The sequence below is a fragment of the Piliocolobus tephrosceles genome, chromosome 5 (genome assembly GCF_002776525.5).
Source record: "Piliocolobus tephrosceles isolate RC106 chromosome 5, ASM277652v3, whole genome shotgun sequence".
In the NCBI taxonomy this organism is placed as follows: Eukaryota; Metazoa; Chordata; class Mammalia; order Primates; family Cercopithecidae; genus Piliocolobus; species Piliocolobus tephrosceles.
The window spans coordinates 144,025,173-144,040,452 of record NC_045438.1 but is presented as its reverse complement, the minus strand read 5'-3'; the positions used below and the strand labels follow the sequence as shown (position 1 = coordinate 144,040,452).

Here is a 15,280-nt window from a genome sequence, read left to right as displayed (position 1 = left end):
ACCACCAGTATCTCTGAATGTGATTGTATTTGAAGACAGAATCTTTAAAGAGGTGATTAAGTTAAGATGAGGTCATTTGGGTGAACCCTGATCCAATACAATGCGTCTCTTTCAAAGAAGAGGAGAGGCAGGAGGATCACTTGAGCCAGTTTGAGACCAGCCTGGGCAACACTGCAAAAACCCATCCCTACAGAAATGTTTTTAAATTAAAAAAAAAAAAATTAGTTAGGCATGGGTACACACTTGTAATCCCAGCTGTTCAGGAGGCTGAGGCAGGAGGATCCCTTGAGCCTATGAGTTCGAGGCTGCAGTGAGTTACCACTGCCCTCTGCCCTTTGCAACAGAGTGAACCCTCACCCCCTCCTCCCAAAAGAAAAAACAGAAGCGAGGAATGGGTCACAGACACACACAGAGGGAAGACAGCCATCTGCAAGCTAAAGAGAGAGGCATCAGGAGAAACCAGCTCTCTGACCTCAACCTTGATCTTCAACTTCTAGCTTCCAGGACTGTGAGAAAGTAATACACTTGTCTATTGTATTTTTGTATTTCTAAAGAGGAGAATTTGCAACCTTGCCCAGAGCCTTGGCTTTTCCTTCAAAGGTCAAGCATTTCCTAGCCCTTTTGCCTGAGTCCAAAGCTCAGTGGGCTCCACAGCAACTGGTACCTGACCCTGTGGTCACGGGTCCCAGCCCCAGCATCAGCCTCACCTGCTGGCATTCTTCCAGGTTGGGCTCCCAACCAGCAGCAAGGTTCTGTTGTCCACAGTGACACCATGAAGGGAGTATCCAAACCAGGCAAAGTCTTCCTCGCCTCTCACCGTCCAGTTGGCCGCCTCCACGTTCAGTTTCTCTAAAGAAGACAACTCGTCCTTTTTACTAACACTTTAAGTGAGAGGACTACTGGGGTGAAAAGAAAGGGTCCTTTTCGTAGCCTAATAGAAGTGGGTTCATTTTGTTGAGCTTTTGCCAGACATCTTTTATGTTCCCACGCTGATCCCAGGACCCCAATGTCAAAAATGAATCTCATACTTCATACGAGAAATACATTTCTAGAGTTCACTTCTGTGGAGCGGAGGATGCTATTTAAAAAGACTCTGGGCCAGGTGTGGTGGCTCACACCTGTAACCCCAGCACTTTGGCAGGCCAAGGCGGGTGGATCACCTGAGGTCAGGAGTTCAAGACCAGCCTGACCAATATTGTGAAACCCCGTCTCTACTAAAAATATAAAAATTAGCCAAGCGTGGTGGAATGCACCTGTAGTCCCAGCTACTCAGGAGGCTGAGACAGAATTGCTTGAAGCTGGGAGGTAGAGCTTGCAGTGAGCCAAGATCATGCTACTGCACTCCAGCCTGGGTGACACAGTGAGACTCTGTCTCAAAACAAAACAAACAAACAAAAATGGCTATGGACTGTTGAGCGCACCACTGAGATGCTGTTGGTGCAAAGTCTCCTCAGTGTTTCTGTTTTACATGGAGACACTATGGGAATAGTCTATTTGCCCTCTTTGGCTCTCTACCTAGAAATTGTGGGTCACCTTTTGTATTCTCAGTGAATCTATGCACATCACTTGCCAGAACATCTTTAAGAGTAACAGGCTGTTAGAAAATGTTGGTGATATGATATGGAATAAGGAAAAAGGCCATAAACCCCTATGCAGGGTAAGTTCGCACAGACACACAGAGCAGCCATGGTCTCCACCCATTCCCCCTCAGGCACTACCTTTGTCGCTCAGGCTGGGGCCAGAATAAAACGCAGCCACAATTCCCTTCTGCTTCCCTCCACCTGGCGCAAAAGGGGAGCCAATCACCAGATCGGGCTCACTGTCTCCGTTCACATCTGCAGCCAAGAGAGTCCAGCCCAAGTTACAGTAGATGTCCTTAAGAAGAAACCGGGAAAGCACATTTTACCCAGCCCTGGTGGCAATTAGGATACAGTAAGTTCTAGGTTTCTGCACCTGGCTAAAGTGGTAAACATACCTGGCAAGAGATGGTGATGTTAGGGGAAGAAGACATTCTTCCTTGTTTGGAACCAAAATAGACATACACGGCACCCTAGATAAAGACAAACAACAGACAGACATGAGGCTCTGGTGGTGACCCAAGAACCTTAAACAACAGCAAGACAAAAAGGACTGGCTCTGGGTCCAGGTATGGTGGCTGATGCCTATAATCCCAGTGCTTTGGGAGGCCCAAGTGGGAACATGGCTTGAGGCCAGGAGTTCAAGACCAGCCTGGACAACAGTGCTGATTCCGGGTCCAGTGAGATTCCGGGTCCACGAAAAATAAATTTTTAATTAAAGCGAGACCTTGTCAAATTATCACCACCCCCAATGGTTGGGAGCTTGACGACAGACAGAAATCCATCCTATGCATTGCTGCTGCGCTGAAAGGAATTTGTTTAAAGTCTGTCACTTCCATCAGACTATGAGACTCCACAATGCAGAAATGATGGCACTTATATCTTTGCCTCCATGATGTCTTACTCAAGATCCTCCACACACAATTGTGCAGTGTGCCTGCAGAATGACTTACTCAACTCCTTGCCCACTTCAAGGCCTAGCACAGTTTCAGGCTCTTCTATGAAGCCCCCGGGCTACACCCCGTTGTACCATGGCACATCTGAATGCCAACATACCACATCGGTACCACTTGCCTGCCTGAGGATACATACTGTGCTATTTTATTCTGTGTTACCAATCAGTTCCTCTTACAACTTGCCTGTCTCAATCCCCATTCATTCTACAAGCACTTCTTTTCCATCATAAGCCATGTACTAGGTACACAATGACAAAGAAGACCAATCTCTATCCTCCTGAAAGGCTGGCATACATGTCATTATGACACCCAGGGATGAAGGGGCTGTAACACAGGTACAAGCACAGGATGCTATGTGGGGACAAAGAAGTATCAGCCTCACCCAGCAGTTAGGTAATAGTTTCGGCAAGAAGTGACTGTCACTCCTAAAGAAAGACAGGGGAGAAAAAGCCTTTCAAGCAGAGGAAACTGTATGAGCAAAGGTCGCAAAATGAGACAGCCTGATGAGTGCAGGATGTGACAGATTGCTGGCATGTCTAGAAATGGAGTGTGAGGAGGAAGGGGCAAGAGGTGAGCGTGCCAAGGGCAGCCGGCAAGGGAGGGCCCTCGACCTCCACGGTCACACATGGAGCCCGGATTCGTGGGCCCTGCTGTGGTAGGAAGCACCTGTGGGAAGCAAGCCCTGTGGTCCAGAGCCCAGGATCTCTGCCTCAGTAAGAAAGGAGGCAACAGGCAGGGATCCAGCATTTGAGGAGAGGTCCCCGGGAAGTCACCTCGCTGTTTTGACAGCCAGAAATTACAGATTAGCTGGAATTTCTGTATCCCTTCACTGGCATTCAGCACGGTAGGGGACGAAAAAAAGAGCAAAGTACCTGGTGGAATTTGGAAACCACAGGGCCAAAATAAGGCCAGGGAGGCAGCAGCAGGTGTTACAAGGTAACTCAAGGTCACGGCAAGAACTCCATAGGGGCCTGAGATGATCTGCTCACAAATGCTCTGTCTGATACACTGGCTGTCTGCTTTGCTCCAAGGGCTCGCCCCAGCACTGGCCTCCCTCAGAGTCCCCTCCCTGCCACCCCATTCTTCTCCAACCCTACCCCAGCAGCAGCCTTACTTTGTAGGTGAGCTGCTCGGAGCCCACCGAGGGAGCTCCCACAGCCAGGTCAGGCACGCCGTCCATGTTAAAATCCAACACAGCCAAGGCTGAGCCAAACCGACCTGAGGGCTGAAGAGGCACAAGTTTACTTCCCCTGGGCTAAGCCACGGTGTTGGAAAGAACATTCCTGACTCCCAGGGAGTAGAGAGGCCTGGGGACCCCCTCAACCCCGCCACCCAAAAGCTGAAGGTGCAGCAGCAAGCTGTAACATATTTGCAACACATTAGTCAGGGAGCTCTGCACTAAGTACATTTTCAGCATGTCTGTCTGCCTTGAGAGGAAGCAGAGATGCCAGAAAGTAAAGGGTCAGTTCTTATGAGTTCTAGGTTTGTAGAAAATAGCCTCATGTATGTTCTGACCCACATTAAACACAAAACTTATCTTCGAAAGTACCTAAAATAGGCCAGGTGTGGTGGCTCACGCCTGTAATCCCAGCACTTTGGGAGGCCAAGGTGGGTGGATTGCCTGAGGTCAGGAGTTCAAGACCAGCTTGGCCAACACAGTGAAACCCCATCTGTACTAAAAGTACAAAAATTAGCCAGGTGTGGTGGCACATGCCTGTAATCCCAGCTACTCTGGAGGCCCAGGCAGGAGAATCACTTGAACCCAGGAGGTGGAGGTTGCAGTGAGCCAAGACTGTGTCACTGCACTCCAGCCTAGGCAACAGAGCGAGACTCCACCTCAAACAAAAAAAGAAAGTATATAAAATAATAATCATGTAACATCAGCAACAGTAGCTAACATTTGTTGAATACTCAGGATGTTCTAGACCCATGCTGACCAAGGTGGTAGCCCCTAGCCAAATAGGGCTGTTACCTTTAAATTTAAAGTAATTAACATTAAATAGAATTAAAAATTCCGTTTCTGCCCTGGTGCAGCGGCTTAAGCCTGTAATCCCAGCACTTTGGGAGGCCGAGGTGAGCGGATCACCTGAGGAGTTTGAGATCAGCCTGGTCAACATGGCGAAGCCCCATGTCCACTAAAAATATAAAAATTAGCCAGGCGTGGTGGCGGGCACCTGTAATCCCAGCTACTCGGGAGGCTGAGGCAGAAGAACTGCCTGAACCTGGGAAGCAGAGGTTGCAGTAAGCCGAGATCATGCCACTGCACTCCAGCCTGGATGACAAAAGCAAAACTCCATCTCAAAACAAACAAAATAAATAAATAAATAATAAAAATTCAGTTTCTCAGTTGCAATAGCCACATTTCAAATGTTCAAAGCCTGTGTTTTATGTCTCCCATGTTTTATTTGAGAGAGTTTAGCAGCCACTGGACAGCACAGCTACAGAACATTCCTATCAGTACAGAAAGTACCTGCAGCACCTGCAGGACGGTGCTGCTGTAGACATTGTTCCAAGCACTTTAAATGCATTGAGGTAGGAACTGCTGGCATCCTCACTTTAACAGTTTACAGATGGAAAACTCAATCGCTTCAGAGACACTTTTCTTCCAAAGTGGACTTTCTATATCTTTCTTATCCTACTGTCTGGAATCAGCGTAGACCTGAAAGTAATTCACTGGGTTCTCCAATTCTTTCTCTCTCTCTCTCTCTCTGTGTGTGTGTTTTTGAGATGGTGTTTCGCTCTTGTTGCCAGGCTAGAGTACAATGGCGTGATCTCGGCTCACCTCCTGGGTTCAAGCTATTCTCCTGCCTCAGCCTCCCGAGTAGCTGGGATTACAGGCATGTGCCACCACGCCTGGCTAATTTTGTATTTTTAGTAGAGACAGGGTTTCACCACGTTAGTCAGGCTGGTCGCGATCTCTTGACCTCATGATCTGCCCGCGTTGGCCTCCCAAAGTGCCGGGATTATAGGCATGAGCCACAGCGCCGAGCCAGGTTCTCCAGTTCTTTCACAACTTATGTAACAATAAATGGCCTTTCACACAGTGGTGCTTGCCACATAACACACATGTTGCAGGACCCACGTCCATTATTTATTGGGTAATCTCTCCACACCCGTGTGCAGTGGCATCTATAAGCACTGCCCCTTTCTATAAGGCAGAAACTTGATAAACAAGAAAATGTTGCTTGGGGACACAAAACACGCTAGGGCAGGGTGGGAACCAATAACTCAGGGCTCTGCCCACTGAAGACTGGTTCATATCATCACCATCAGCTGCACCGCTCAGCCCTCCTATGGGCCAGCCAATCATTCCTAGAGGAGCACAGAATTTTAAAGCAGGCCATGCCTTGAGATATCTATCATAAACCTTCATTATCAATGAGGACAGGGAGATGCTCATTGCAGTCAGGGCCTGAGGGCAGGATTCCCATCCCTCGTCCATGCCTGTATCTTGCCATCTTTGAAATTATCAAAGGTCACTGGGGGAGGAGGGCATGGAGCCACTTCCTTTCTCACCCAAGTGGTATTTGAGAGAGTTTAGCAGCCACAGGAAGCAGTTTTCCTGTCTTATTCCCTGTCTATATGCACCCACAGGTTTATACTTTACACAACAGTCTGACGGGGAAAGGCTTTGTAGAGAAGTAAGAAGCAACAAGATTAGATAGACGTCTTCTGGAAATCTTTCATGTGGTGTCAGAAGGCTCTGAAAAATGCTGTCCCTCTGGGACTGTGACCTTATACACTAGCCAGTCACCTTATTTGTACACGTTGGATTCAGAGCTCCTTTCATCAGAGCCTAAACTAGATCATAAACCATTGTACTTCTTATTTTTGAAAGCGTGTTCATGGCTGGGTACAGTGGCTCACACCTATAATCCCAGAACTTTGGGAGGCTGAGGCGGACGGATCACCTGAGGTCAAGAGTTCAAGACCAGCCTTATCAATATGGTGAAACCCCGTCTCCACTAAAAATACAAAAATTAGCCAGGCATGGCGGTGCATGCCTATAGTCCTAGCTACTTGGGATGCTGAGACGGGAGAATAACTTAAACCCAGAAGGCAGAGGCTGCAGTGAGCCAAGATCATGCCACTGCACTCCAGTCTAGACAACAGAGTGAGACTCTATCTCAAAAAAAACAAAAAAAGCATGTTCAGGTGTACCATCTTATTTTCTCTTCACAGGATTAACTTCACAGCAAAAGGGTAAGTGGCTTGCCCAGAACAAGAACCGCGACGATCTGACCGGAAGTCTAGGGTTCCTTCCCCCTCTGACGCTTGACACTCAGAGAATGCAGTGCCAGGACAGTGTCACCAAAAGCCCCACACTCGCCGATGACTAGTAGCAGGGCTCTGTCTACCCCGTCCCCCTCCCCCCCTCCCCCCCCCACTTATTGCTGTTACAAAAACTAAAGCCTCTGATGTTAGAAAAACTTTCCAGGACCCTAGCGCTCTATGGAGGAATTAATGCTTGGACTCCATGACGAATGTCTGTAGTCACTGCAGGTGTTTTCAGGTGATGAATAGCCACTTCGGACAAAAGAGTGAAATCTAAAGAAAGTCTGGCGTTTAGTTAGTAGTGATGTACCAATGTTGTTTTTATTCTTAATATTTGACAAGTATACCATGATTTTGTAAGATGTTAACATAGGGGAAAATGAGTAAACAGTACATGGGAACTCTCTGTACTGTCTTTATACCTTTTCTGTGAATCTAAAATTCTAGCCAGGCACGGTGGCTCACGCCTGTAATCCCAACACTTTGGGAGGCCTAGGCGGGTGCATTACCTGAGGTCAGGAGTTCGAGACCAGCCTGGCCAACATGGAGAAACTGCATCTATACTAAAAATAAAAATATTAGCCAGGCATGGTGGTGTGCACCTGTAGTTCCAGCTACTTGGGAGGCTGAGGCAGGAAAATTGCTTGAACTCAGGAGACGGAGGTTGCAGTGAGCAGAAATTACGCCTCTGCACTCCAGCCTGGGTGACAGAGCGAGAGACTCCATCTCAAATAAATAAACAAACTAATTAATTAAAATATTTACAAAGTTTTATAAATACATACATTTCGTGTGTGTGTGTGTGTGTGTGTGTATAAAGAGGTTTTATATTATCAATTATATTATCAAGAAATCACATCCCAGCTGGCCACTCAAAGCAGTTCTCAATAGCATGTGTGTTTTTGGAAGGTATTAGACTAATGATAGAATAAAATAAATGATGTAAACATGCTTTTAAAAATAAAAAGTGCTTCACAAATGTACACCATCCGCTGTTTGTTACTGTAATTATTCTTGTTATCAGTTACTCATCCTGGAGAATCTGCCACAAAATGTAAGCAGTGGCTATTGACCACTAGAAGAGAAAGAATGAGATGGTGTCTCACCTGGAAACCTTCAAGGATCCTGTGGGCCTCCTTGTCCAGGTCCAGGTCAACAGGCGGCACACCCAGTTCATTGCCGTAGATGAGGTACACGCGCCCGATGTGGATGCGGCCAGGGCGGCTGTAGCCTGGTGCACCTACCACGAGGTCGCCGTACCCATCCTGGTTGAGGTCAGCTGAGGTCATTGCCCTTAGGGAAGTGAAGGAACCCACCATGGTATGCACTGAGCACTAGGGGTAAAGCTGTCACCTGCTTCTTTCCTTTCTAGAGCCCAGTCCGTTCACTCTCTCTCACTGACTTTTCTACCCTGCGTGACTGTTGTGAATATTCACTTCTGACATTGTATTGTTTGAGAAATTCAGTCTCATTCTTCAAGGGGAAAAATAAAAATGGACAAATCAAGGCCTCTAAGCATTTTTGGACCACATAATCTGAGAGGATGGAAGGTATCCTCATGAAGCTTCCTGTCTTATACACAAAACCAGGGCTTGCCTGAGAGTAAAGAGGAAATTCGTGTCCAGCCAAGTCCCTCCAGCCAATGGCTCAGGCCACTTTCTGATCTGCTCAACTCATTTCAATGTGTTACTTGACCAAAGACAAGCTTGTGTGAAACAGACTATGTTTCTACCATAGCCACACAGGCACCTGGTAGTGGGCCAAATCAAGAAATCAAGTGTTCAACATATTTAGTAGTTTAGATGAGATTCCACAAGCCACCAGTTATAGAGCTGGATAAACCGAGTCAAAGGTTCAAGTGTCACTACTACGGCTGGAAAGACCAAAAGTCATTTGTTTATTCTAGTTCTTACTGCCACATAAAGAATAAATGGCAGGCTGGGCGTGGTGGCTCATGCCTGTAATCCCAGCACTTTGGGAGGCCGAGGTGGTAGATCATCTGAGGTCAAGAGTTCGAGACCAGCCTGGCCAAGATGGTGAAACCCCGTCTCTACTAAATATACAAAAATTAGCTGGGTATGGGGGCAGGCGTCTGTAATCGCAGCTACTCTGGAGGCTGAGGCAGAAGAATCGCTTGAACCCGGGAGGCGGAGGTTCCAGTAAGCCGAAATCAGAACAAATGGCAGAACAAAGGAAAAAGGCAAGAGCAGTTGTTTAAGGCTGTGATACCTGGTGGGAGGGGCAGACACTCCAGTGGATCCACTGCTGTTCTCTGTACTTTGGAGGCTCAATGCTGGCCAGTAATAGCCCTAGGGATGCCCCTGTGGCTGGCTGTGCTTGTGTAGTTGCCAGCCCAGCAGGAGGCCTTTTGGATCTTTCAGGGAGGTGGCCAAGAAGACCATTACACACAAGTGAACGAACAGTAAAGACAGCATTCGCCTCCCAGTCTCCTGCACTAGAGCTAAATGCACAGAGGCCCCGAAAGGAAGGACAGTCAGGAAATTGTGCCAAGGAAATGCGATGCCCTTTGGAATTAAGGAGTGTGATTTTTTTTAAAAAAGCCTTCATCCAAACTTCCAGAAAATGGTCACTTTTATATACTTGGGCTTAGTTTTGTATGTTCCTGTTGTTTTGTTTTGTTTTGTTTTTATTTATTTATTTTGCGGGGCTTAGTTTTGGTTGAATTTTAATATCAGAGGAATTCCTAACTTTCTCTTTATAAAACTGTCATGGTATACCAGCTTTTACCATATGAAGTTACAATATTTAAATCACTATAACAGCTATCTGCTTACAACCTTCTAATGCTATTAGATTACAAAAGAAATCTGTAAGAATATATCTCCAAGAACATCGGAGCTTTACAAAAATTCCATGAAATAATCCTTTATTGTTGTGATTATTTAGGAAACCAAAAGTTCCTTGTATTTAAACATATTTGACCAAGTGTAAGGAGATCATTTCATTGTTACAATAACTTAACCATTAATTTAATGCTTTTGTCAGGTGCAGTGACTCATGCTTGTAATCCCAGCACTTTGGGAGGCTGAGGCAGGTGGATCGCTTGAGCCCAGGAGTTTGAGACCAGCCTAGGCAACATAGCAAGACCCCATCTCTAGTACAGAAAAAAACATTTTTTAATCAAATAAATTAATGCTTTTGTTGATGATGAATTGATTGACAAACAAGGTGCTGACAAGCACCATTTAAAACAGTTGCAGAGGGCTGGGCACAGTGGCTCATGCCTGTAATCCCAGGACTTTGGGAGGCTGAGGTGGGAGAATCACTTAGGTCCGGAAGTTCAAGATCAGCCTGGCCAACATGGTGATACCTTGTCTCCACTAAAAATATAAAAATTAGCCAGGTATGGTGGCACACACCTGTAAATCCCAGCTACTGGGAAGCTGAGGCAGAGAATCACTTGAACCTGGGAGACAGAGGTTGCAGTGAGCCAAGATCAAGCCACTGCACTCCAGTCTGGGTGACAAAGTGAGACTCTGTTTCAAAAATAAAATAAAATAAAAAACACCTGTAGAATGACTGAACAAAATTAATACTGCAGAAAACATTCACAGGTTAGATAAACTTATACGTACCAGCCAAGCCTCGCATAAGGAAATGACACGAAGTAAGATGCTAAGGGGCTGGAGATGTGCTTCTGTGACAACTGAGAGCCACCTATGAACATTGTCCTTACATTCCTTTCCAAAGCCTTGTAGATAAAGGACATGGAACCCTGAAATAAAAGAATCATTACAGAAAGTAAGGACACTTAGCAAAATCAACAAAGCTACTGTTTCCTGTCCAAAATACTGAACTTGTGTAAAGGAAATGAGTTTTTAGAAGTGCTAAACAATAGAACATTAGTTCCTTTCAGCAAGTAAGATCACTTAGGACAGGCAATTAGGATAGTGAAATCATATCCCCAACTTACGCTGAGGGACGGTAGAGTTATAGCCCGAGAGGCTGGGACCAGCATGGGTAGAAAAAGTTATCGTTCTGTCGCCAGGCTGGAGTGCAGTGGCACGATCTCAACTCACTGCAACCTCCGCCTCCTGGGTTCAAGCAATTCTCCTGCCTCAGCCTCCCTAGAAGCTGGGATTACAGGTGCTCACCACCACACCCAGCTAATTTTTGTATTTTAGTAGAGATGGGGTCTCACCATGCTGGCCAGGCTGGTCTCGAATTCCTGACCTTAAGCGATTCACCCGCCTTGGCTCCCCCAAAAGTGCTGGGATTACAGACATGAGCCACCATGCCCGGTGGACTAAAATTTTTTAAAAGACAAATCTGTCCAGGTGCAGTGCTCACACCTGTAATCCTAGCACTTTAGGGGGCTGAGACAGGAGGGGCGCTTGAGCCCAGGAGTTTGAGACCAGCCTGGGCAACATGGAGAAACCCCATCTCAACAAAAAATACAAATCATTAGCCAAGGGTGGTGGAGCGTGCCTGTAATCCCTGCTACTTGGGAGGCTGTGCTGGGAGGATCACCTGCACCCAGGAGGTTGACGTTACAGTGAGCTGAGACCTCACCACTGCACTCCAGTCTGAGCAAGAGAATGAGACTCTGTCTCAACAACAACAACAAAAAGCACAAGTCCTTTCAATCCAGAACTTTAATTGTATTTGTATATATGTATATATTTTTAACAAACAAATAAACTGGAACACCACCAGGATGCCAAAGATATCCTCCAGACCGGCCAGGCATGGTGGCTAACACCCGTAATCCTAGCACTTTGGGAGGTCGAGGTGGGTGGATCACAAGGTCAGGAGTTCGAGACCAGCCTGGCCAATATAGTGAAATCCCGTCTCTACTAAAAATATATAAATTAGCTGGGCGTGGTGGTGGGCGCCTGTAGTCCCAGTTACTCGGGAGGCTGAGGCAGGAAAATCACACGAACCTGGGAGATGGAGGTTGTAGTGAGCCGAGATTGTGCTGTTGCATGCTAGCCTGGGTGACAGAGCAAGACTCTGTCTCAAAAAACAAAACAAAAAAAACAAGATAGCCTCCAAACCACACTCAAGTTGAGATGCGACTGTATTTGCTGCCAGGCAGGCATGAGAGGTCACATGCAGAGTGCTAAGAGCCATATGCCAGAGAATTTGGGGGACAACAAGCCACTCAGCTTGAGATATTGAATGGTTCTTAATGCGGTTACTGCAGAGACAAAAGCACAAACTAGAATGGCCCTGAACAAGCTGACCAGATACTAGATCCATCCAAGTTAAGGGGACACAAGTCTAAATCTGCCCAAGGGTGACATGAGACCAAGTAAGACTTCCTAGGTCTGCTCCAAAGCAGAGCTCAATTGGCTCAGAGCATTAAGGCAGCCCCGATGGCTCAGGCTCTGGGAAAGTACAGGGTCTGAGGATCTTTCAGGCACGACTATACCTTCTGCTTTGCCCATTCTAATCTCACTGGCAGGCCATGCATAGATTGCTTCATCCTAAAGCCCAGCTCTGACTTGCTCATTCATCTAGGAAGCAATTAATCAGCTCCTACTGTATGCCAGGCACCATGACAGACACTGGGAACATAAAGTCCCTCCTCAGACAATTCATTTTTTTGAAAGGAGAAAATCCAAATATGGCAAGACAAAATGACACGTGCTTTGAGAGAGGTCACCCTCCCTGATCCGGGACCAGCTACATAATTTAAGGAGATCAGGGCAAAATTAAAACATGCAGCCTTTTGTTAAAAAATTGTTAAAGCCAGGGGCAGTGAGTGGCTCATGCCTGTAATACCAGCACTTTGGGAGGCCCAGGTGGGTGGATTACCTAAGGTCAGGAGTTCAAGACCAGCCTGGCCAACATGGCGAAACCCCATCTCTACTAAAAATACAAAAAGTAGCCGGGCATGGTGGCGGGTGGCCTGTAATCCCAGCTACTCAGGAGGCTGAGGCAGGGAATTGCTTGAACCCAGGAGGCAGAGGTTACAGTGAGCTGAGATGGTGCCACTGAACTCTAGCCCGGGCAACAGAGCAAGACTCTGTCTCAAAAAAAAAAAAAAAAAAATTGTTAAGAATTTTAAGGCAGTGACAGCAGAGCATTAAACCTAAACCAGGCCCTTCCCCAATTCCTAGAGACCCCATTCACAAAGTTGTCTAAATCCTTCTGACATTAAGAGCCCACTACAGTCCAATGCCTACTTAGCTTCCTAAGCCTCTCACAGTAACTCATATTCCTTGTCCTGTGCTCTAGGCAAATACAACTACTCAGATTTCCCAACACCTGAAACTTTCCCAATCCACTAACAGAAATGTACTCTCACTGATGAAATACTATCTACTGTCCAAGGCCTAACTTGAATGCTCCCCCCTCCAGGAAGCCTTCTCTGTCTGATAGCCTCCAAGGTGAAGCTTTTCTCCCTTTTTTTTTTTTTGAGACAGGGTGTCACTCTAGCACCCAGGCTGGAGTGCAGTGGTGCAACCTCAGCTCACTGCAACCTCTCCCTTCCAGGATCAAGCAATCCTCCCACTTCAGCCTCTGGAATAGCTGGGACTACAAGTGCACACCACCATGCCCAGCTAATTTTTTGTTATTTTTTTTTTGCAGAGACAGGTTCTCATTATGTTACCCAGGCTGGTCTCAAACTCCTGAGTTCAAGTAATCCACCTGCCTCAGCCACTTAAAGTGCTGGCATTACAAGCGTGAGCTACCACACCGCTTCTTCCTGCTATCTAACGATCCCCTTACCTCACCATGGTACGTGTTGCAGTCTACTCACATAATGGTTATTTTTGTATTTGTCACTCCTTTTAGACTGAACTTTTTTAAGGGTCAGAGTTCATTTGTCTTTCATTTTATATCCCCCAGTAGAGTGTCCTAACAGATAACTTCGTTGATGAATTTCATACACAATGGGGCTATGCAAAGTCAGCCTTCAACATTGTGAACGCCTTTGGGACTAAGTCCAAAGAAGGACTGGCCTGGGTGCCCAGGGTCATCTTGACTTGACAGAGACCACTGAGGTGCAGACTCAGGACATCTTCAGAACAAGCCACATATGTATGCCAAGAGTACTTGCTGGCCTGGCTCATGTTTAGGCCCAGGCTGGAGTGCACTGGCATGATCATAGCTCACTGTAGCCTCGAACTCCTGGGCTCAAGCAATCCTCCTGCCTTAGCCTCCCAAGCAGCTGTGACAATAGGCACAGCAATCACATCCAGCTAATTTATTTATTTTTGTAGAGACAAGGTCTTGCTATGTTGCCCAGACAGGTCTCAAACTCCCGGCCTCAAGGGATCCTCTCACCTCAGCCTTCCAGCCACCACACCCCACCACAGGTAACTTTCAATGGATAAATAAATACCCAGGGACTCAGCAAAACAAGATATCTCAAGAAGCAGCATTCCTCTTCCCCAATTTAGAGCAGAAAATTCTTACCGGGGTCCAGGAATTTACACTAAAGAACACTCCTCTTCCAGTATAGTTTATATTCCTGTCAATGTTTTCAGTTACGGATGTAGTCAAATTTCTGTGAAAATCATTTTTCTGCATTTTCGAGCTGTTGAAGACAAAGAGGAATAAAGTGGTTACAACTGAGAAAACAATTAATCCCCTGAAAAACTGAGTTGAGGAATATAGTCATGTTAATCACAGGTTAAAAGACTACAAAATTTTAACATCAGAAGGCTGAAGGAGCAACACAGAAAACAAAATTTTAGAAAAATCTTCATTTCATAAAATCTTTTAGTAAACACATTTCTAAGGCTTAAAAGCCTATCCTTAGAAAAAATATTTCCTATAATATCAGAGCTCTATGGTAGCAGTAAAAGGCTTCAATTCTTTCCAGATTATGAAAAAAGTAGATATTTCAATATTTCACATAAAAGGGAAAGAAACAGGTGTCAGCTGGTGGGGAAACTGGTATGTAGGCATACTGATTTATTCATTTATTTATTTATTTTATTTTTTATTTTTTTTGAGACGGAGTCTTGCTCTGTCACCCAGGCTGGAGTGCAGTGGCGCGATCTCGGCTCACTGCAACCTCTGCCTCCCGGGTTCAAGCAATTCTCCTGTCTCAGCCTCCTGAGTAGCCTGGAACTACAGGCATGCACCACCACACCCAGCTAATTTTTGTGTATTTTTAATAGAGATGGGGTTTCACTATGTTGGCCAGGCTGGGCTCGAACTCCTGAGCTCAGGTGATCTACCTGCCTTGGCCTCCCAAAGTGCTGGAATTACAGGCGTGAGCCATCGTGTCCAGCCAGCATACTGATTTATCTTCAAAGACATGCTAGAATTAATTATACAATAAAAATACATTTCCGGCCGGGCGCGGTGGCTCAAGCCTGTAATCCCAGCACTTTGGGAGGCCGAGACAGGCGGATCACGAGATCAGGAGATCGAGACCATCCTGGCTAACATGGTGAAACCCCGTCTCTACTAACAATACAAAAAACTAGCCAGGCAAGGTGGTGGGCGCCTGTAGTCCCAGCTACTCGGGAGGCTGAGGCAGGAGAATGG

The 15,280-nt window shown here is 46.3% G+C and overlaps 1 protein-coding gene across 1 annotated transcript in view; it reads right to left on the bottom strand.

Moving 5' to 3' along the window:
• Nucleotides 1–15,280, bottom strand: part of GPLD1 (glycosylphosphatidylinositol specific phospholipase D1) — a 62,834-nt gene that overhangs the window by 18,944 nt on the left and 28,610 nt on the right. Inside the window, exons 12-18 of the mRNA XM_023209753.3 lie at nucleotides 14,198–14,318; nucleotides 10,405–10,544; nucleotides 7,915–8,101; nucleotides 3,648–3,758; nucleotides 1,976–2,050; nucleotides 1,719–1,875; nucleotides 708–849 (exon numbers count right to left, since the gene is read on the bottom strand). Of these exons, the coding sequence (XP_023065521.1) occupies nucleotides 708–849; nucleotides 1,719–1,875; nucleotides 1,976–2,050; nucleotides 3,648–3,758; nucleotides 7,915–8,101; nucleotides 10,405–10,544; nucleotides 14,198–14,318 (933 nt within the window). The remainder of the gene's footprint in view (nucleotides 1–707; nucleotides 850–1,718; nucleotides 1,876–1,975; nucleotides 2,051–3,647; nucleotides 3,759–7,914; nucleotides 8,102–10,404; nucleotides 10,545–14,197; nucleotides 14,319–15,280) is intronic.